The sequence below is a fragment of the Fusarium falciforme genome, chromosome 4, assembly GCF_026873545.1.
Source record: "Fusarium falciforme chromosome 4, complete sequence".
In the NCBI taxonomy this organism is placed as follows: Eukaryota; Fungi; Ascomycota; class Sordariomycetes; order Hypocreales; family Nectriaceae; genus Fusarium; species Fusarium falciforme.
In genome coordinates, this window is record NC_070547.1 from 2,520,566 (window position 1) to 2,541,395 (window position 20,830).

Genomic DNA, 20,830 nt, shown 5'->3' on the forward strand with positions numbered 1-20,830 from the left:
TGGGGTGATACCCGCCTGGGGCCTCATTTACAGTACTCCCTGTAAGCTGCCGCAGAGCACCTCGCCACGAGGCTGGTAGCCTGTGATGATGAATCTGGTCCAATCGAATACCAGGCCTCTCTCTGAGTCTGTCAAGGGTTCAAGACGACCGTGGACAGTATCCTACTGGGCCTCGGGAACCCACAGAGCTGGGGTCAAGTCCACAAGAAATCTCGTCGATATCACCAATGAGGACTCACATCAACAAAGGTGTTAGATCATTCGTGCGACGACTCGAGATGACTTCATTTCCTCCCAGCGCCTACCGGCATCACTTCTCATCAAACTGTGACATGATGGTCGGAATCACATATTGCACCCAGCCGCCCGGCGCTTCTAGATCTCGATTCAACTTCATCATTGGAACCCAACCCCGTGCCCCGTTCAGTCACACTTTTCAGCACATGTGCCTGAGCCGCAGACGAGTCATGAACTAATAGTTACCAAGGGGGTTGCTGCTGAGTCGGCCTTGGCTGGCTGATATGGCCGCGCTGGCGCTGAGCTGACGAGATGATGTGCGTTGAGAGTCTTGCGACTCGTGTGCCTGGATCCTCCAAACGATGAGTGATAGATGCGCCATGATGAGAGTCCCTGAAGATCTCCTGAACCTGTCATTGACCATCCAATCCTGGGAGGCTGGACTGTACGTCAGCGGTTCCATCTCTCTGCCATCAGACAGGCAGTCTCGTCCGAAGCTCATCTAGGCAACCCGATGTAAGCTGCAGTCGGTCATCCCGGGATTCAGGGTTGATTGGGTCCGAATACATCCATGCCTTCCAGAAGCTATATCTCGGGACGACAAGCCGCATGCAGCGCAGAAACGACTACTGCGTCGCATGGGCTCTTGGAGGGGGACGTGGGCGTAGCGGCAGCCAGTCAGACGCACATATCCCAGCCTCGAATATGCCTCCTCGCAGCAACAGCCGATCTGTTGCCCGATGAGTTGGAACCCGAATGAACCAACCCCCACAGGGAGGTCTTGATGATAGGGAAGGGGCAGTGAGAGGAGGCAGATCAGTAGTGTTAGGTTGGTAGTTTCAGCTGCAAACATGCCGTCATCTTGTCCACATCGTTCAGCAGGGTCTGCGAGGCTCTCCAAGTCCCCGGTGAGGATCGAGATGTTGAGCGATTTGACCCGAGTATCCAGTGCCAGTTGTCCGTTTGTTATTCTACCTGAAGCATCGTTGGCTGTCCAAGGTTCACGCAGTCCGCCTCGAGATGCATGTCTCTTCCTTTTGAGGCATTAAACAAGAGAAAAGCCAAAGTGTTGTTAGTTCCCAGCAGGACAAGGATGCTGAGGCCACGGCTATATCAGCACCTCAAAATTTGAGGGTCAAAGCCCGTAGTGTCAGAAGAGGTTTACAAGTTTCACTCAATGCAGCCATCGCCAACTCTGGTCCAACATGGCCAGCATATCGAGATGCAACCGGTGGGAAAGCCTCGTCAATCGGGGCCTCCTCGTCCAGCCAAAGACATTCGAGACCTTTCCCCCCGCCCTTGCCCTCGCATTCTGTCTGTGTCCTGCATGTCAAGAAGCCCGGGGGGTTGAGGTTTCTGGGGCCTCATGCGGTTGGGCATGGAGACGCCCTTGCCGCCAGGACCCCACCGCGCGCACAGAAATGTACAACGCATCGACACCATCTTTTCTGCTTGTTCAGCCTGAAGGCATCTGATGGTAAGCAATCAATCGGCAGACTTGGGTGCCTGTGGTCTGGTAGGCGCACGAGCATGGATGGTGGTTTCGGGTCAGAATACACCGAAATCGTTGCGCTTGGTTGACCCTATTTGGTCGCTTCCAGCATGCACGTTGAAGAGGAAGACGAAGGGCATCTGTATCTTTGACCCAATCAATATCGCTCTCTTACAAGCGAGTACTTTTATTTCGTTTTGTCTTTGTAACATGATTATTGCTGTACAACCTGCACGTTGTTCTTTTTCTGTAGAGTGTATCAGCGTCTGTTCTTAAACTCACGAGGCAAACAACTGGAGATTCGACTCACCTTCCACTTCTCAAGATCGTCTTGCTTGGTCTTGTACTGCTTTACAAGATCATCAAGGACCTTGCGGAGGCCTTCTTGGTTGGTCTTGAGGGCTGGCACTACATCCTTGACGGTCCTCTCGACAAGCACACCGTTGATGAGGCGGAAACACTTTCGGTCTCCGGAGAGAGGCTCTAGAGTTTCCAAAACAAGCCTGGGCAAGCACAGTCAGAATGAGCGGTGAAAGCGTTTCTTGAGCGGTGAAGATGCTAAAATGGCATGACGGCGGGAGGATGAGGTCGACAAGCCCCGACGTCATGCCGGGCGCTGGAGGGTGAAGGAGTCAAGGCAAGGTGAGGGAGGGTGTGCGTACTTGTGCTCCTCGGCTTCTTGCTCGATGTCACCGATTTTCTGGGCTATTTGCTGCAGAGTGTTCTTGTAGTTGGAGTAGGTGGCCTGGAGATCTGTGGTTTGGAGTTTTGAGTGAGAAAGGATCGAGGTGGGATGAGATGGAGGAGGTGAGACTGACCCTGCTGCTTCTTGGCAGGGACCTGAGCCGAAGACATGATGGGCGATCTGGAGCCTTTCGACAGGCTTGACTCTGTGACTCTGGGCGTATTTTGCTTGTCGTGAAGGAGTATCAAGTGTTGATATCGCGTCGAGGAGGAGAGTGAATGAGTGAATGCCCCTCCAAAGAGAGGCTCCAAGTTTGGGTGTGGACGTCGCCTAACCTCCGGCGTGGTCCGTGCGCTCCGCATCCAATCCATCAATCAATCCCGTCGACCTGTGGCAATGGTTGGATTTCTTTCCATCCTCCAGGGTCCATTTGACTAATTCAACGCAAACAACATAACAATGCATCCTCACCTTCACACCCAGAACGCCTTGGGTATGCTCCAACGCCCCTAATTTCGAGTACGGCACCCGCTAATCGTTCAATTGCAGCGTGCGAGGAAGTCATCGCCGCCCTCGAAGAGTGCCACGCCAAAGGCTTCATGCACAAGGCCGTCGGCAGCTGCAACGACGCCAAGGACAAGGTCAGCGCCTGCCTGAGGGCCGAGAGGACAAAGGTCCAGGCCGAGAACCGAGCCGCTGCCCGCGCGAAGCGAGACAAGATCAAGGAGCAGCAGCGAGAGCTGGGCCTGTAGCCGGCAGCAACTCGACCGATGCGAGATCAGAAAGAAGCCCCACGACCGAGTTGATTGCTACGATTTTGTATACTACATGACTGGGCTGGCGTTTTGGGACAATTGGAATGCATGGAGCGGGCGTATGGAACGAACCGCAATGTACAATCATCAACCACGCAACTATACTCGATTAACAGACTCGATTCGAAGCAGTGACGGATACAATTGGTGTATATGCCCAACTCTTCAAGCGATGGGGTGATAATCCAGCCGTCTATGCAGTAGTGCTAACTACAACAACCATACAGTCAAAAGACAAAGGAAACATCGTAATGAATGGTGACAACTATGTACATGAACCAAGATCCTTACAACATGAGGAAAAGTCCAGCTACGAGAGCAAAGAATGTCAATGCGCCGTCTACCCCCCTCGCTACATGGCCGGCTGCCACGATGACAGGAGAATCTGGAGGCGTCGACGGTATGTTTGCCATAGGAACCGTAGACAGCTTTAGGTCAGCTGATGCTCCGGCTGGCTCGGGTTTTGGTACAGCCTCGACTGAAGGGGCCAATGTTGGCTTGACGATGGCTCCATCTTTGCCGGGCCCTATTTGCGGCTCATATCCCGGTCCGGCAGGCTCGCCATGATCGTTGCTTGGAACTTGCTCATGTTGAGAAGGGCCAGGTTTACCAACTGGTGTATGATTACCCCCAGGGGGGTTATTCTCCTCGTTGTGCTCTCCAGTTGTTTCGTCATGGTGAATAACAGGCCGGTCATGTCCACCATGCCCATTCGGCTTTGAAGGGGGGTGTCCAACTGGAACAACTGTTGGCCTAGCTTCAGCTCCCCCCGGCCTTGGCCTATATTTCGGGCCTGGATTCTCATCGTGAGCAGCTGCGGGAGAACCATCTGGGCCATCTTCCGGGGTATAGGGGTTGCTCGTCATCAACGCCGGATTAGCACCCAGCGGAATGGTCAGCTCGATGCTGCTCTCTCCGTGATAGCCACACGCGTCGCAGGCGGTTAGAATAGTCGTCATTTCCACCGTCGGTATCCTTTGGAACTGACAGTTGCGGCAGGGAGGATACTTGAGTGTTGTGCAAAACTCGGCCACGGTTAGATAGGCTGGGTCGTGAGGGTCGAGCACGGTATAGACGACCGTTGTGACAATAGCCTCAAAGGTTGCGGCCCTCGACAGATTGCCCGGGTTGAATGGGCTCGAGTGTGGAGGAGGAGGGTTCACACCGGGCAAGAAGGTGGTAGGAACAGAAGGAGGAGAGTTGGTAAGTGACGCATCCCCAGAACCTCCTATCGAGGCCGAGGTTTGGTCAGGGCCTATCCGCGTCGGTTCGAGTGAGATATCCTCAGAATTAACCGCTGAAACGGATGTCCGGTCAGGGTTGTTTAGCGTCGAACTGAGCGAGACATCCCCGGGACCAGCTGTGGAAGTTCGGACAGGCTCGCTCAGTGTTGGGCTGATGGAGATAACCCCAGAGCTCGACTGCGAGACTACAGTTCGATCAGGGCTAGTCGACAATGTGCTCACCGCGGTGATTTCGCTCGAGGACTCCTGATTGGCTTCGGCAAACAAATACAAGGTGAGCAAGATGCCCGGCGGTGCATCTCGGCGATTGATGCGTCGGTCATGTTGGTGTCTCTTGCTCCTACTCGCATCCGCATTCAGAAACCCGCCACAGAAGAGTGTTGGGTCCCCGGGGCATGGAAGATCACAACTGGCATCCACAGTCAATTCAGCGGAATCCAAAGAATCCGCCGCGTAGCAAGATCTAAGCAATGGTCAGAGTCACATACTGGAGCTTCAAGCTTGGCTACTAACGTATCATGGATGCCCACAAACCGCCGCCCGATGGCCATCGATATACACTTTTGAGGTGTCATATCAGTTGCGCTACCGACGATATTGAAGTTCGGGTAGCCTTGTACGGACGATAGACACCCAAAGTATATATATCGTTCTATAGCTGGCACGTTTGAAGCATTGGGGGTGGAGCCAGAAACTGTCGAGGTTGAATCTGAAGATGAAAGAATAGAAGAACCAGCCGAGAAGCTCGTGGCAAGGGGTGACGAGGATGCTGTCAAGTCGACGGTCACAGAGTCCTGGGCCGACAATGTTGTGCTCAACGGGGCCTGTGAGTCCGAGCCTGTAGACAAAGATTCGGGTAGAGGAAACGAGAGAGAAGAGGTATCTGGTGACAGAGTCTCTGGTAAAAGGGCGCTGGTGGAGGACTGACCAACTGGCGTATTCGTACTGGAAGACTCAACACTCCCTGTAGGTGTGTCCACGGAGGATGTAAATGGCCCGCTGGCAGTAGAAGGTTGTGGCTTCTCAGACTCGTTTGACTCCGTTGTCGAAATGCCGCTGGTAGAATCAGTCGCCGTTTCAGTCGTAGACTGAGAGGTAGGAGTGGCATCCAAGGCGGACGACGACTCCAAGGTGGAGAGCACAGCTGTGGATTCGGTCGTGTCGGTCAAAGACTCGTATGTTGCGTCGCTTTCGGTAGATGCTATGGAAGAGATTTGGGCAGAGGTAGTGGTAGCTGTGGAGGCCGTCTCCCCAAGACTCTCAGTTGACTGGTTGGTGGTAGCCGAATCTGCAGTGGTTGTTGTCGATTCTCCATTATCTGTAGTTGAGTCTTTGGTGGCCTCGCTTGAGTAGACAGTCGTGGTCGAGTCGATGATTGTGGTTGTCAAGTCGGTGGTGGTGGTTGAATCAATAACCGCAGTTGAATCGGTAGTCACAGTTGTATCGGCAGTTGTAGTGATATCGGTCGTCGTAGTTGTGTCGGTTATGGTTGATTCGATAGTCGTAGTTAAATCTGTTGTCAGAGTTGAATCCGTGGATGTGTCCAAATCCGTGGTGGTAGTTGAATCCGCTGTGGTGGTCGAATCCTCAGCCGTAGTTATGTCTATCGTAGTCGTGTCCGTACCCGTAGTTGTATCTGTAGTCGCCGTTGTGTCTATAGCTATAGTCGTATCCATGGTCGTTGTCGTGTCCATAGTCGTAGTTGTATCTGGGACCGTTGTTGTGTCTGTAGTTATGTCTGTAGTTGTCTCTGTGGTGAAGTATATAGTTGTCTCTGTGGTTATGTCTGTAGTTGTCTCTGCAGTTGTGGTTGTCTCTTTAATCGTAGTCGTGTCTGCAGTTGTAGTTGTCTCTGCAGTCGTAGTTGTCTCTGCAGTTATGGTTGTCTCTTCAGTCGTAGTTGTCTCTGCAGTTATGGTTGTCTCTGTGGTTATGTCTGTAGTTGTCTCTGCAGTTGTGGTTGTCTCTTCAGTCGTAGTTGTATCTGCAGTTGTAGTTGTCTCTGTAGTCGTAGTTGTCTCTGCAGTTGTGGTTGTCTCTTCAGTCGTAGTCGTGTATGCGGTCGTAGTTATCTCTTCAGTCGTAGTCGTGTCTGCAGTTGTGGTTATCTCTGCAGTCGTAGTCGTGTCTGCAGTTGTAGTTGTCTCTTCAGTCGTAGTCGTGTATGCGGTTGTAGTTGTCTCTTCAGTCGTAGTTGTATCTGCAGTTGTAGTTGCTGACACACCTTGAATGTAGTATCCTGTAGCAGTCCCAGACGCCTTGACAGTGGAGAAATACTCTGCTTCCCCAGGGGTAACAGTGACTGTCTTTGTCTCATAGTTGATTTCTGGGCCCGCAGGGCAATTCACACAACCTCTCATCCGGATGAGAGCGGCGCTGTCCTCGAACCCGTCGTTCAGGTCATACACGGCGATCTTGACATTGACTATTCCGGAGCCCGTCGCAAACCCTATGAGCACAGGCGGGCTGGATTTGTCGTACTTCGTCAGGCTGTTCGGGGGGGTGATGGAATATGGGGGGTCCATGAAAGGATTGACAAGGTCGAAGATTGTTCTGGTATTGTCAGCCGCTTCATACTTGTGGAAGATGAAGAAAGGTTCGCAACTTACGTCAAGCTATTGCTGGCTACGTCAACACGCAAAGCGTCATTATTGCTGGGATCAATTAGCTACGCCATTCTCAAGGGAAATAAGGCCAAGTTCAAAGCTCACCCGCCATAGTCGTTGGACGCAAAGGCGAATTCCAACTCAAAGCCGGTGAACGGCGGAGATATTGAGATGTCGAGACTCAAGACCGCCGCGTCGAATGTGTTGCCCCCCATGTATCCTGGCTGTGCGTTGTCGTTGTCTGACCCGGGTACCGTAGCTCCATCTGCCCGTCCCGACGTCAAGATTGTGCCGGAGCTGATGCCAAAGGGCCCATCGCTGAATGTCCCCGAGGCGACAGAGGCCCCAGTGTATGAACCTGACAGGAGAGTTATCCCGGAACCAGGCATCATGGCGTTGCCCAATGTGTTGCCGTCAGCATTGGTTACAATTGTGAATCCCACACCAAGCGACAGCAAAATAGCCGAGGCTATCAAGCGGCTCAGCCGAAGCCTCATGTTGAAGATTTCGGCAAAGGCAACGCTGATTCCTTGTGCAGGAGTTCAATCTCGCCAAGTCCAGGTCTCCCATTTGATAAATAGGCCGGCGGATGCCCATCGCCCTACATAGTCGATCACCCTGTTGCATCTCACGAATGCATTTTAATCAGTACTTGAAACCTCAACATTTCTAACGATTTTGGTTGGTACATCTGCAGTGATCGAGGCAAATGTAGTGAGCTGATGACACAATCAAGGGCGAGTTTTGATGCATACCAGATTCACAGCCCTTCAAGCCACCTCTGCTCAGGGGGACCAATCCCAGGGGCAACTTGAGTCCATCACAATCAGTGTCTCTCGCGCCAAGACCTTTGTGATTGCCGTTTATGGCACTTGGACAATATTGGACATGGCTTCAGTTGACTCCTTGCGTTATTTGCCGAGGACTTGTACGGCGGCAAGAACTTGCTATCAACAACTTGCAATCGTGGTGAAATAACAGACTGCATTGATCGCACTAATTCCTCATTTGAAAATTCTAAGCTTTCCTTCGCAGAGCAGTACCGAAAGTGAACAGGCCAAATGCCGAGATGATGCTGAGGAGGATGGGAACCGGCTTCCTCAGACGGATGGCTCGGGGAAACGCAGAGCCCCCGAGGACAATCGAGGCCAGGAGGCCCAGCTCAACGCCGTAGGACTGCTCGTTCTGGATACGGTAGCCGCCAAGGGCGTCTGCGACAGTCAGTGGCTGAGGATTGGTTGACGACGTGGCCTAGACTTACACAAGAGACCAACGGCGCAGCCTGCGACAATGGATGGAACGGACCGCGTCCGCGCATACCCCATGATACCGCCACCGGCAGTCACGGCACCCAGGACATAGGCCGGGATCTCGAGGTCGTGGAAGTTGGGAGCCGCCTATGACAGGTGTCAGTCAGTGAGACAGGAGATGAAGCAGGAGACCAACCATTGTGAGTGCTTCTAGTTCAATTGGATGATCTTGTGGGTAATTGATCCCCTTGATATGCTAGTTTCAAGTGAAAGAGAACCAATTTCAAGCTTGACCACGAATAAATACAAAAGACAGATGGAAGCCCGTCGGAGCTCGGGGCATTCAAGTTGACGACATCAACGGGTCGGCGAAAGTGGGCCCGACCCCCGGATTCTAGCGTCGCCATCTTGACCAATCACATCTCGACCCACCTTGGAGCTTTCGTGTCCATCTGGAGCTCTGGCTTGCACCAGCATGAACCACCACCACCAACTACCTCCAAGCCGCGATCCATCACCAACTTCACCTACACGTGCCCGCTTCGACCGATCACCTCCAACTTTCTAGTCCCCTCCTTCGATCGAGAAAGCATCATGGCGCCCAAGAAGAACGCCCGCGACATCACCCCCACGGCCGCTGCTACTGCGCAGGCCAGCGCTACCGCACCCGCCTCGGCCTCGCAGCCAAAGCCTAAGAAGAGCGGCGATAGCTGGGACAAGGTGCTGCAGAACATCTACGACCACTATATCCAGGATACCCCCCAGCGCACCAAGCTGATTGACGTCTTCCTCGTCTTCCTCGTGGCCGTTGGAGCTCTCCAGTTCCTCTACTGCGTGCTTGCTGGCAACTACGTAAGCTCCGGGCGCATCATGCGAGACGTACCAGATACTAACGAGCATACAGCCTTTCAACGCTTTCCTGTCTGGTTTCTCGGCTACGGTTGGACAGTTTGTCCTGACGGGTATGTATTTGTGTCTGGATTCAAGTAAAGGGGGTGCTGACGTGTTGCCCAGTGTCATTGCGAGTTCAGACCAGCCAATCCAACAAGACCGAGTTCCCTTCAGTGTCTCCCGAGAGGTTTGTTCCCCCAATACTCTGTCGCGGTATCTTATCTAACTCTACCACAGAGCATTCGCCGACTATGTCGTCTGCAGCTTGATCCTGCATTTCTTCTGTGTCAACTTCATCAACTAGAGCGTCGAGAACGGACAGAATCGCCCTACATGTGGAATAGGGGCTTCCTGGGGGACATGTCGGACCCAACAGGCAGTGTACAATACTAGACGGCATTTCACGAAAGTCTTTAAAAAGTTTGCCAGCAAGAAAGCGAGGAAATAGATCAGGTCAACGTCGACAAGGGGGGAATCATTTATATATGCATGCTACTTTGCCATGGACTCATTCTGCTTCACCTCCAGCGGCCTGTGCCTCCGGCTTGGGAGAGGCCCTGGGGGGACCGTGTGCTTTTGGCGGAGGAGGGAGTGGTGAGCCTGTGGTTGACGGAGCATTGTCAACAGCTCGGCTCTTTTCCTCCTCCTCCTTAAAGTAGTCGTCCATCATCCTGTTGGGACTGTGACCGTGACGTTCCTTCTTCTTGTGTCCTCCTCTTGGCGGCGCGCTCACAGGAGATGTACCAATCATCTGAGCTGGAACAAGGAAATCTCCAGAAGGAGGAGGTGGCGTCTCTGTGGTTCCAGCTCCAACAGCAGGCACCCCAACAGCGGGTACAAAGATGTCTGCGCTCTTCTCGTTGATTCCTCCATCGAACATTGTCTCGCCCGGTGCATCGACAGGCTCGCTCAGAGGAGGCGGTATCCGATGGAGGGCGCCGTAACCAAGAACGCAGCCCAGAGCACCCTGACCACCCCAGTCCCGGCTAGGCTGTATTGTGACCTCCCTCGTGACGTTGTACTCGTTGTTGTAAACCCAGATGCGCATCGGCCGGCCGATAAAGTCCTCGACGAGCTCGCCCAGACCACCTTCGCCATACAATGCACCCTCGGGGCTGCCCAGGATGTAGTCGCTGTAGGGCAAGAGGCCGGCGACATCAGCGGGGGAGTTGGCGGGGACATCGAGGACGTGCCAGATGTTGGCGGCGAGAGCAAGCGGAGCGTATTGGAGGGAGAGGCCGAGCGACGCCGTGTCTACAGGAACTGGGACGTGCAATTCCCTAGTCCGTTGGCCCTATAAGATGGTGAGTAGGCTGCTTAAGAGATAGACAAAGGGTGTCTCTACCTTTGCGTTCCATAGTCCAAGGGTAACTGTGCTGCCCGCGCAGTTCCTCACTTCTTGAGAGAACAAAGCGGGCTCGGGGTTATCCTGAGTGTATTAGCGGGAGTTTGTCTAAGTAGCTGGTTGGGCAGAGTACGTACAATAGGTCGTCCGTTGATGCCAACAATAAAGTCGAACCAGGGCTCGACAGCAAGCTCAAGGTTGGTGTTCCTCAAGACCTGGAAGCCAAAAGAGCCCCGTTCCTCCCGCCTCTGCTGCTGGACATCTCCGTCCAAGCGCGAGATGAAACGATTCAGCGCATTGAACATGGCGCTTTGAGAGGTTCGATATGCCGGTCGTAATACTGATAGGGTTGGAGAAGGGTGTTAAAAGCTGTTATGTCTTGGGTTAGAAGGACAGCGACACTGCAGCTCCAAGGGCGGGTCGTGGAGCAAGCTGTCACCATCGAGCACAGCCTTGCAGCTCTGGCGCTGTTTGCCAAGGCGCTAGTCCCGATATGGATGGACGCTGTGGGGAGCTAGATTTGGCAGCCTCGCGCTGAATTTCATCCATCCTTTTCTCTTGAGCTGCCTCGTCACGAGTTGTCTCGAGGTTAAAACTTTATTAAACTTGACGCAGGATGATACCTGACCAGATCTTTCTACATCAAACGAGGTGAATATCATGGGCAGCCAAGAGGTGGATATGGCGTCGGGGGATGCAGAGTACTCGATGAGCCCAGCAGAGGAGCTCCCTCTCAACGAAGATTGCTTTCATTATGAGGGCAAACACGAGGTGCCTTGGGACATTCAAAAGTGAGATATTACAGAAACATCTTTCAGATTGAATCATTCTAATGCTTTCTAGATATTTCGCCCAACGATATTCCATCTTTTCCCTCTACGACTATGGCGTTTACATGACAGACGATGCCTGGTTTGGCGTCACTCCTGAGCCAGTAGCCAAGTGAGTCTCCTCTTCACTCTGACACGGTCACTGTGTCTAACAGGTCCTTAGTCAAGTCGCACATGACATGTATGGCACCGACAAGAAGAAGCACATTCTCATCGACGTCTTTGCCGGCGCCGGGGGAAACACCATCGCCTTCACCCTCTCAGAACGATGGAGCCGCATCATCTCGGTTGAGCGCGACCCTTCAACTCTTGCCTGTGCCCAAAACAACTCCAAAGTCTACGGAATTGAACCAGGCCTCATCACCTGGGTGCTCGGAGACAGCTTTGAGTTTCTCGACAAGCTCTTCAACCACCCCGAGGAGCTCCATCCAGACCTGAGGGTCAACCTGGACGAAACGGTGCTATTTGCGAGTCCGCCGTGGGGAGGCCCCGGATATCGCACTGACGAGGTGTTTAATCTGTACGACATGCAGCCCTACAACCTCGGCGACCTGCACAATGCATACAAGAGGCTTGATCATGCCCTTTTCCTACCCCGGACGAGCGACATTCGGCAGATTGCCAAGCTGGCGCCTCCTGATCGCAAGGTCGAGGTAGTCCAGTACTGTATGGAGGGTGCCAGCAAGGCCATGGTGGCCTACCTGCCAGGAACCTATCCGAAACAAGCGAGCGAGTGAGTATCAAAGTCAGTGGCGCCAGAAGGATGAATAGGTCAGGTGTCTCTGGAAGGCGTCTGAGCCATTTGAGTGGAGGTGGTTATTCGATATGTGTGAATATTCAGTGTCCAGTAGCTGAATTCCACAACTGTGCGGCCGGTCAAAGAGGGTAATGTCAGATATAATTTATAGAACAAGCGTCATATAATTCGAATTCAAGGACAGAAACCATTTGCTCTTATTCACTTCATGCAGAGTTTTGGCCATACTGGTTCTTTTGGATGCCCAACTTGAACAACCTTCTGCATGCACGATCTGTGAAACGATAGAGGCCATCAAGATGGAATCATGAAACAGTGAATATTATCTCCTTTACTCACTTCAGCCTTTGTCAGTCCTAGTAAACTCCCATTTCCTTTCTTCGTCAGGCTCGTTGTTGCCGTCAGGTTGAAATACAGTGCACATCGTTTAAATGACACTGTGTCGTGAATGGTAGAATTTGACTTGATCAAAACCTCGAGCAACCCCATCCACGCGCAGGATTTTCGCCTCAAATCCCAAGCTTCACAAGACTTATCCACAGTGCAAGCAATATCCCGTGAAAAATGGCCAAGGACAAGAAGAAGAACAGCGACGCCAAAAAGGCCAAAAAGGTGCGAAGATGCTTTGCCCCTCCATGTCTACTACCCCTCCATCCAAATATTGCCCCTCCATCGTTCGACGCTGAGATGTTGACCCCCTCTACCAGGCTGAGAAGGCGGCCAAGCAGGCCAGCAAGGGAGAAAAGAAGGCCAAGACTAAGGCTGCCAAGATCGAGGGCAGTGACGCCGAGGATGTTGATCTTGATGAGGTGCTCGAGGAGTATCGTCGCCAGCAGGAACAGTTCCTCAAGATCACAGAGACGATCTGTGAGGCGCCGCCAAGGGCTCGAGCTGCGTCGACTTTAATGGCTTCTCCCCATGACAGCAACACTCTTTTACTGTTTGGTGGAGAGTACTTTAACGGTTCCCTCGCCCAGTTCTACAACGACTTGAACATCTACAACATCAGTCGTGATGAGTGGCGCTGCGTCACCTCGCCCAACGCCCCCCTTCCTCGATCTGGCCATGCCTGGACCAGAGCTGGTAACCCAAACCACGTCTACCTCTTTGGTGGAGAGTTTTCTTCGCCCAAGCAGGGAACCTTCCATCATTATTCAGACTTTTGGAGGCTGGAGCCTGCGACGAGGGAGTGGACAAAGATCGAAGTCAAGGGCAAGGACAAGAGCCCTTCTGCTAGGAGTGGCCACCGCATGACCTACTGGAAGCAGTACATCATTCTGTTTGGTGGTTTCCAGGATACTTCGAATCAGACAAAGTACCTGGCTGACCTCTGGATCTTTGACACCATCAACTTTGTGTGGCACTCCCCTCAGCTGCCTCCTGCGCAGCTCAAGCCAAACGCTCGATCATCCTTCACCCTACTTCCTCATGAGCAAGGCGCGGCCCTCTATGGAGGATACTCACGAGTCAAGGCGACAGTGAATGTCAAGCAAAAGGGTAACAAGGGGCCCAGTCAAGCCCAGCGAAACGTCCTGATCCCCAAGGTCCACGAAGACTGCTTCTACCTCAGGATCACCCAGCCCCCTACTGATGCCAGCCCCAACACTCCCCCTGCAGTTCGCTGGGAGAGGCGAAAGAAGCCGGCTAACGCACCAAACCCTACTCGAGCTGGAGCAACTATGACCTGGCATAAGGGTCGTGGTATCATGTTTGGTGGAGTACACGACGTTGAGCAGAGCGAGGAAGGTATGGACAGTGAGTTTTTCAACCAGCTCTTCGCCTGGAACATTGAGCGCAACCGTTTCATGCCCATGGGTCTCCGTAAGCCCCGTCAGCAAAAGAAGGCCGCCCCCGAGCCTCGAGGTGGACGTCGTGGACGAGCTCAGGCAAACGAAGAGGAGCTTCTCAGGCAACTTGCCGCCCTCGAAACGGGTGCCTCGCTCGAGGACGCCGATGACATTGAACTTGCCAAGAAGGAGGAGGAGGAGGATGAGAAGCCAGCAAGGGAGATGCTAGTAACCATGGAACCCCCGCATATGAGATTCAACGCTCAGCTGGCTGTCCAGGATGATGTTCTCTACATCTACGGCGGCACCTTTGAAAAGGGGGATCGAGAGTTTACCTTTGATGATCTGTACGCGATTGATCTAGGAAAGATGGACGGGTGCAAGGAGATCTTTACCCGACCTGTCGAGGACTGGATTGTGAGTTGCTTGCTCTTAACTTGCAACTCCAAAGCTAATAATTATTGCAGGAGTCTGAAGATGAGGATGATGAAGACGACGAGGACGATGAGGATGAAGAGGAAGAGGAGGAGGAAGAGTCTACTCAAATGTTCACACCGAGCAAGCGCAAGAAGAAGCAGGATGAAGTTTCCGAAGTTTCTTCAGAGGCTTCTTCGGAGCCTTCGATAGCCGCATCGGAGGATGACGAGACTGAGACCACAGCCGCTTCTGTGGATGACGGACTCCCACACCCCAGAGTAAGTTTCCAAATCATATTTTACGCCCGTTTCGAGCTCATTCTGACAATATGACAGCCTTTCGAAAGCCGACGCGAGTTCTTTTCACGCACATCAGCCGAGTGGCAGGAAATCCTGATGACGAGCCTCCGATGGAAGAACATCCAGCCCGAGACCATGGCCATCAAGGAGATCAAGGCCAAGGCGTACGAGCTCAGTGAAGAAAAGTGGTGGGACTGCCGTGAGGAGATTGTGGCACTGGAGGAAGAGCAGGAGGCGGCTGGCATCCAGGAGGTGGTGAGTTTGGCAGAGAGGGGTGATGCTGGTGCTGGCGGGGGTGCAAGAAGGAGATAAGAATGAGGGAGTAGTTGGAGATCTCAGATATATATACACTTTGGGATATGGTCACTTTGATAGGACGGTTTGTTGCTGGTCTGTAGACATTCTATTCGACTTGACCGATCTTGTCTTTGGCAACTCAACTCAACCCAACTCCATGATACCGAGCTCACCTCCAGCTTATCTTTCTATTCACCTCCCAACGCCACGCCTCATCAAATCATTCCATCCCTTAATCACAGCGGTTCTTCAACAACACCAGTAGGCGACCACACGGCCTTCTTCCCACGCGTCCACAGCACCAGCGCAGCGGCGTTGCGGATGAGTCAGTTGGGCGACGCGGCCATGGGAGGGTACGAGGTTCCCCCGACCTCGACCTTGGGTTCGCACTCGCAGCGTTCAGCGGCGGGGACGCTGTCGAGAACAGAAGAGATGTGGCTGCCGCATCCCCACCAGGAGGTCTTGTCTAGGAGGGGGGGTTAGTGTGTGTTTTTTGGGTGATGAGGGGAGAGTTACTTACTGCAGGTTCCGCAGGTGGCCTTCTTGCACATTGTGACGGTTGAATAACGGAGAGTTAAGTTTATGTGAGTGATTGAAGGTTAGAGATGCACAGTCAAGTTCTATATATCCCCAGGTGGAGTTGGTCTTATCAGGTTCCGGCCTAGGTATATCTTCCCGTCCCCGATTTCCGCAATCCAGTCGCGGCGGCATCTCCGAGGCCCGGGGCGGATTACTAAATTCAACCTATCACGCAGAATATTTTGTAAGCCGGTTCCATTGGATGCCCTCACCAGGTCGGCGAACGATGCATACAGTCGCCGAACTGCATTTGTAGTGAAAACCTCGGCTTGTGATGTCATTGATATAAACAAAAATATACAAACTCCCGTATGCATACATGCTGACATGTCCCCCCCCCCCTACTCCTCCCGCGACTTGTCCGTCTCGCTCTCGACAATGGACCTTATCAAATTCACAGCCAACTCTCGTCCTTTCTCGATGCTCTGGTGCGATGCGTCGGCCGGCACATGAAGAAACACCACCTTTCTCGGCCGCTGCAGCTTCCACAGCTCGGCGAGGCTCGAGTAGTAGATAAAATCGCATAGATACCTCCCCGCGTCCTCGGAAATGCGAAGGTCCATATCCTCCTGCGATAGTATCAGCATCGGCAAACGCAATCCTCCTCTTCGTCACGACTTACCGAACTGTGTGCCTGCCATCGCTCAAGCACGTCTTCCACGTTCAGCTCCGTCTCAATCTCCTCGGGCAAACCCCGCCACGGCCAATCGCTCCCAGGCTTACGCTCCTCCTCCTCATCAGGCCTCTCACCATCAACGTCAGTGTGCTTGTACCCATCACGATGCCCCCTCCTCTCGATGCAGTAGAACGGCCGCGGGCCCGCCATGCCAATGTGGATCACCAGGTCAATCCGCTGTCCGCTGTAAAACGTCGGCACCAGCTCCCTCACGACGCGATAGTTGACGCGGATCGGCTCCGGGTGCACCAGGATGCGCACCTTGGGCAGCGCAACGGCGACGTGCCGCGAGTTCGGGTTCTTTGCCCGCAGCGGCGGCAGGTGGGAGGGCAGACCGCTGGCAATCTCCCACGAGGGGTTTATGGGATATTGCTCCCTAAAGGGCTGCTCGTAACTCGCGTCAGCAGCTGTGATATCAAACAAGCTCGTGTATCTCGCGTGACAGTGACGTGGTGATGCGTATGCGGGGGGTGAGGGAGGGGAATAGACGTACACCAAAGCCCGTGACGAGAACCGTCAATTCATCCGGATCCCCTATCTGCGAACCCATCGTGTATGATTCCTGTTCCTTCTGGGGGTAGGGGATGGGGGGATATCCAAGGTTATTATACCCGTGGGGGGTCAGTGTTCGTCATCACCTGAGGCTGGGAGAAGCGGGTTGTCAGTCGAGGGCACGGCATCAAGCACCACCGACGACGAGAACTGCCACTGGACCCCGTCTGGCGACAGATGATGCTGCTTCCAGGCACAGCACGTCCCAGCTCGGTTCGCTTTAATACAAAGATCCCCGACGCGGGTGCTATGGTCGAGAGGAGGCTTGGACCCCCCAAGGACCCTCCCCGCATCTTCATATACTGATTTCCTAAAGCGGCAACCAACCGGAATCGGAAGGTCTAGGGTAGTTGCCACAGAACTTGAGTTCCGGGTTCATACCTATTGAACTCACATTCCAACTATATAGTTGTGGGAATTGTATGAAATGGTAGTGTTGGGTCTGCGGTTGGTTTTGGATATGTCTGGTTTGATTGGTCTATTGCCTGCTTGATGTGCTGCAACCACCTGTCGGTATTTTCATTAGGTAGTTCTCTTTTCAGATTGAGTGCGTGTACCGGCCTTCCATTCCCATACTAGAGCTAACTTGAACTTCACCTACTGCCTAGATAACAACCACTCCAATGGAAATCTAAGTCAGGTTCTTGACCGTAAAGACCAAGTTCGCATATGCATTCATCAATGTTGTTTGTTGCGCAGCATGGTTGAGTGAGTACCTTTATTGCTAACCTAGACACTTGATGCTAGACTGCACCCTGTACATGCGCCGAAACAATAGCACACGGACCTATCACCGACAAAACATTCAGCCAGATATCCTCACCTATGCCAGATGAATTCTATTCACCATTTAGACTTTATTATCAATATCCTTAACTCGTTGATGACAATATCATCGTCAGCCCCCCACTTTACCTCTGCGGAAATACCGCCTCGGTGAGCGGAGCTACCAAAACGAGCCAACCACGAGGTCACCTTGGCTTCACCTGTTCATCCATACCTACCAAAACCTTTTCATCATCACGGCGACCACGACAAAGATATAAAATAGCCAACCCGCACCCCAAATAACCTACTTACAACGAAACTAGAAGCCGACTTACCCAACTACGTTGCGAAACTGGCCTTATCATCAGCTGGTCACCTTTGACTCACCACCCCAACACCAAAAACACATACACACAACATGGGTTCACTCCCAGACTACTCTCTGCCGCCGCAGAAGATTACCTTTGATGGTTTCCTCTTTGACATGGATGGTACCATCATCGACTCCACAGAAGCTGTAGTTAAGCATTGGGAAACGTGAGTACAGCGCACTTGCACCCGCGTCGTCCGCCATCGGACCGACCAGTTGACATCCCACCAGGATCGGCAACGAGATAGGAGTTGCGCCCGAGGTCATCCTAGAGACTTCTCATGGACGCCGCAGCATAGACATCCTCAAAATTCTGGCCCCCGAAAAGGCCAATTGGGACTGTAAGTTGCGTTATTTTCCACCAGTCCACAGACAGACACATAGGCCAACCGCCTCGCTCTTGAGCATCAATCCACTCCCTGGTTGACTAGGCTCGGCCCACGGAACTACCACGGCGAGCAGCTGCTGATCTTTCGAAAGATGTGAGAGAGATGGAAGGCCGACTTCCCAAGTACCACGGCCATGAAGCTGTCGAGATCCCGGGCGCCCGCTCTATGCTCGAGGCTCTCATCGCCGATTCTAGCCCCTGGGCGATCGTCACCTCCGGTACTGTACCCCTCGTAACCGGATGGCTCCGTGCTCGAGACCTGCCCACACCGCCGTCGGATCGTCTCGTCACAGCCGAGTCTGTCGAGGTTGGGAAGCCAGACCCCGCATGCTATCGCCTCGGCCGCGAGCGTCTCGACCTCCAAAGAGAGGATGCTGAGGTCCTCGTGCTCGAGGATAGCCCGGCCGGAATTCGCGCGGGTAAGGCGGCTGGGTGCAAGGTCCTCGGGCTTGTGACGAGCCATACGGTTGAGCAGGTCGTCGCCGCCGAGCCAGACTGGGTAGTCCAGGATCTGTCTTCCGTCAAGGTGCTCCGGACCGAGGGAGGCAGGGTGACGATTGAGGTTTCGAATGCCCTCAGACTCTGAGTCCGATATTGACAGAGCCAGAGACGAGGGAGATTGGAAGTGGAACTCTGCGCCCAAGGGAGGGCTTGTTGGACCAGATGGAACCCGCCAGGGAGGAAATCGCTCGATTTCATCATCGTGACAGAATCTTCAGTTGATAGACGGACGGGCGTTGGTTGGGTCTTGCAGGGAAAATAGACAACGTTAGGCCAGCGATCATCGCCCTAGAGAGGGCATCTTGACATCACCAGCTGTCTGTCCCTCGGCACTTGCCCTCATCTCATCTCCCTGGGGATCTCCATCTCGACCTGACCCACGATGATCGATGATCGACACGCCTAAGCGAAGCGGCCTCTCAACGTGCAGTGAGACCCAGTGAAGATATTCCGTCGAGTGCGGAAACCACCTGCTCGAGGGAGACTCTGGTGGTAGATCCCTGACGTGAAGCCTTCATCACCCAGCTGCCCAGGCACCCGGACACTCAGACACTCAGGGCGAGATAAGGGCTCCCGTCTTTGTCACCATTGTCCGGCCTGGATCATCGCGACCTTCCACGCCTCATCTCCACCCGCAGTCCACACAAGTGAGACCTCTCAAAGCCACCCCTGACTGAGCACGCGGTTTCTCGTTGCATGCAGTTCATGCTCTCTTTGTCTTGTCTTGTCCAACATTGCTTTTCGGCATCAACTGTCCCCCGTGTCCCGATTGCGCTACCCAGCGAGACAAACGGGCGTCGCCCTGTCTTGCCTTGTCTTCCCACAGTCAAGCGCGCCCAGCGATCGCGCCACTCCAGGTTAGCCTATCCTCGGACGTGTAGCGTGCCTGGCGCTGCCCTGTTGGAGCCGATTGGAAATGTCTCGGTTGCCGGCCGTCATCGCACCGTCCCCGAGCTCGCCAGGGAAGCCCAAGGGCAGCCAACATTGAGCCCGCTCATCCGTCAAGCGGGGAAGGGGAGGGGAGAACTTCGTAGGCAGGGAAGAGAAGGCGATGTGGGCAATTGTGTCTGCAAAGGCGAAAACCGTTGGTTGGCGCGTCGATTTTTTTCGTCGATTTTGTCTTCTCCCCCTTCCCACCCTTTCTCCCCACGCTGCCACACGTGGCTGACTCAAGGAGATTGGGCACCCGTGCCCCTGACGCGACGAGACGGTAAACAAAGGGTGATGAGGGCATCTCGGCAAGCCTGGGCACAAAGACTCGCAAAACCGCCGGCGTCGCGAGACGCTTCCAGCGCCCGAGGCGGACCTGTGGCGGTATCACAAAGGCGGAGCTTTTTGCCCTACCTATTGTCGTGTTGCAGTCTGCAGGTACGGTACGGTTCAGTTCAGTCCAGTCATTCCTTTCTAGGGACCATGCCCGAGGAGGGTGGAACGGAAAAAGCAAACTGTTTAGGTTGGACTGACAGGCAGCACCTATCACCCAGGAGGATCCAAGTGCGTGAAATCACCTCTGGGCTGGTGACATACATCTTGAGGTCTGAACCAACACCAAAATAGTATCAGGGCAGATGAATGGCAAAAAAAGTCTTTCATCACGTTGGACAGCGCAAAGGATTGCAGCGGCAGATTAGATGAGAGCTGTAATCTTAAGCTTGGTTGCACAACATGACGGCCTTCCCGTGAATCCTGCACGCCGGGATACCCTCAGTCATGGGCGGTCTGTCTTGTTGTAGCAAATCGAGATCCGGGCTTTGACCGGCGACGGTAATCTCGTGCCATCATCTCACGGCCACAAGCGCAGGCTGCAAGGTCCCGTACGCCGGTGTAGCTGTCAATGAGGTCGCTATCCTTCGTAAAGGGGCGGGTAGTGACATGGAGGCTGATCTGGTGGCTTTGCGTCCAATGTCCGCCACGGCGCTAGACGTGAAGCGAAGGGAGTGGTGATTTGGGACTCCCTCAGTATAAACAAACCTCTGGTGTTGTGTTGTGTTGTGATTGCTGTTTGCCGGCCCCCCTTGCAACTACTCACGTTGGGCCAGGGGAA

At 53.6% G+C, this 20,830-nt stretch overlaps 11 protein-coding genes across 11 annotated transcripts; 5 read left to right on the plus strand and 6 right to left on the minus strand.

Moving 5' to 3' along the window:
• Positions 1-1,943: 1,943 nt before the first annotated feature.
• NCS54_00552500 (Hypothetical protein) lies at positions 1,944-2,677 on the minus strand (the record flags this gene model as incomplete). The annotated part of the gene is made up of 4 exons (XM_053151026.1): positions 2,548-2,677; positions 2,392-2,482; positions 2,040-2,232; positions 1,944-1,976 (listed from the first exon to the last, which is right to left on the minus strand). The coding sequence occupies exons 1-4, from the start codon at positions 2,582-2,584 to the stop codon at positions 1,944-1,946; spliced, it is 354 nt and encodes a 117-aa protein (XP_053007001.1). The 5' UTR covers positions 2,585-2,677.
• A 196-nt stretch (positions 2,678-2,873) lies between these two features.
• On the plus strand, positions 2,874-3,166 carry NCS54_00552600 (COX assembly mitochondrial protein; the record flags this gene model as incomplete). Its single annotated transcript, XM_053151027.1, has 2 exons — positions 2,874-2,907; positions 2,964-3,166. 2 exons carry the CDS (start codon positions 2,874-2,876, stop codon positions 3,164-3,166), a joined length of 237 nt encoding a protein of 78 aa, XP_053007002.1.
• Positions 3,167-3,516: 350 nt separating this feature from the next.
• Positions 3,517-7,576, minus strand: NCS54_00552700 (WSC domain-containing protein; the record flags this gene model as incomplete). The annotated part of the gene is made up of 4 exons (XM_053151028.1): positions 3,517-4,936; positions 4,987-7,026; positions 7,083-7,127; positions 7,185-7,576. 4 exons carry the CDS (start codon positions 7,574-7,576, stop codon positions 3,517-3,519), a joined length of 3,897 nt encoding a protein of 1,298 aa, XP_053007003.1.
• A 520-nt stretch (positions 7,577-8,096) lies between these two features.
• NCS54_00552800 (Hypothetical protein) lies at positions 8,097-8,528 on the minus strand (the record flags this gene model as incomplete). Its single annotated transcript, XM_053151029.1, has 3 exons — positions 8,097-8,290; positions 8,341-8,476; positions 8,526-8,528. 3 exons carry the CDS (start codon positions 8,526-8,528, stop codon positions 8,097-8,099), a joined length of 333 nt encoding a protein of 110 aa, XP_053007004.1.
• Positions 8,529-8,824: 296 nt separating this feature from the next.
• On the plus strand, positions 8,825-9,524 carry NCS54_00552900 (Dolichyl-diphosphooligosaccharide--protein glycosyltransferase subunit OST2; the record flags this gene model as incomplete). Its single annotated transcript, XM_053151030.1, has 4 exons — positions 8,825-9,181; positions 9,234-9,291; positions 9,344-9,407; positions 9,458-9,524. Exons 1-4 carry the CDS (start codon positions 8,924-8,926, stop codon positions 9,522-9,524), a joined length of 447 nt encoding a protein of 148 aa, XP_053007005.1. The 5' UTR covers positions 8,825-8,923.
• Positions 9,525-9,728: 204 nt separating this feature from the next.
• Positions 9,729-10,870, minus strand: NCS54_00553000 (Hypothetical protein; the record flags this gene model as incomplete). The annotated part of the gene is made up of 3 exons (XM_053151031.1): positions 9,729-10,514; positions 10,566-10,649; positions 10,703-10,870. 3 exons carry the CDS (start codon positions 10,868-10,870, stop codon positions 9,729-9,731), a joined length of 1,038 nt encoding a protein of 345 aa, XP_053007006.1.
• A 355-nt stretch (positions 10,871-11,225) lies between these two features.
• Positions 11,226-12,132, plus strand: NCS54_00553100 (Trimethylguanosine synthase; the record flags this gene model as incomplete). Its single annotated transcript, XM_053151032.1, has 3 exons — positions 11,226-11,356; positions 11,409-11,507; positions 11,559-12,132. 3 exons carry the CDS (start codon positions 11,226-11,228, stop codon positions 12,130-12,132), a joined length of 804 nt encoding a protein of 267 aa, XP_053007007.1.
• A 584-nt stretch (positions 12,133-12,716) lies between these two features.
• NCS54_00553200 (DUF4110 domain-containing protein) lies at positions 12,717-14,967 on the plus strand (the record flags this gene model as incomplete). Its single annotated transcript, XM_053151033.1, has 4 exons — positions 12,717-12,764; positions 12,860-14,356; positions 14,407-14,634; positions 14,692-14,967. 4 exons carry the CDS (start codon positions 12,717-12,719, stop codon positions 14,965-14,967), a joined length of 2,049 nt encoding a protein of 682 aa, XP_053007008.1.
• Positions 14,968-15,278: 311 nt separating this feature from the next.
• NCS54_00553300 (Hypothetical protein) lies at positions 15,279-15,503 on the minus strand (the record flags this gene model as incomplete). The annotated part of the gene is made up of 2 exons (XM_053151034.1): positions 15,279-15,418; positions 15,473-15,503. The coding sequence occupies 2 exons, from the start codon at positions 15,501-15,503 to the stop codon at positions 15,279-15,281; spliced, it is 171 nt and encodes a 56-aa protein (XP_053007009.1).
• Positions 15,504-15,872: 369 nt separating this feature from the next.
• On the minus strand, positions 15,873-16,757 carry NCS54_00553400 (Hypothetical protein; the record flags this gene model as incomplete). Its single annotated transcript, XM_053151035.1, has 3 exons — positions 15,873-16,100; positions 16,154-16,591; positions 16,701-16,757. The coding sequence occupies 3 exons, from the start codon at positions 16,755-16,757 to the stop codon at positions 15,873-15,875; spliced, it is 723 nt and encodes a 240-aa protein (XP_053007010.1).
• Positions 16,758-17,945: 1,188 nt separating this feature from the next.
• NCS54_00553500 (Hypothetical protein) lies at positions 17,946-18,871 on the plus strand (the record flags this gene model as incomplete). The annotated part of the gene is made up of 3 exons (XM_053151036.1): positions 17,946-18,064; positions 18,129-18,238; positions 18,378-18,871. The coding sequence occupies 3 exons, from the start codon at positions 17,946-17,948 to the stop codon at positions 18,869-18,871; spliced, it is 723 nt and encodes a 240-aa protein (XP_053007011.1).
• Between the last annotated feature and the right edge of the window lie 1,959 nt (positions 18,872-20,830).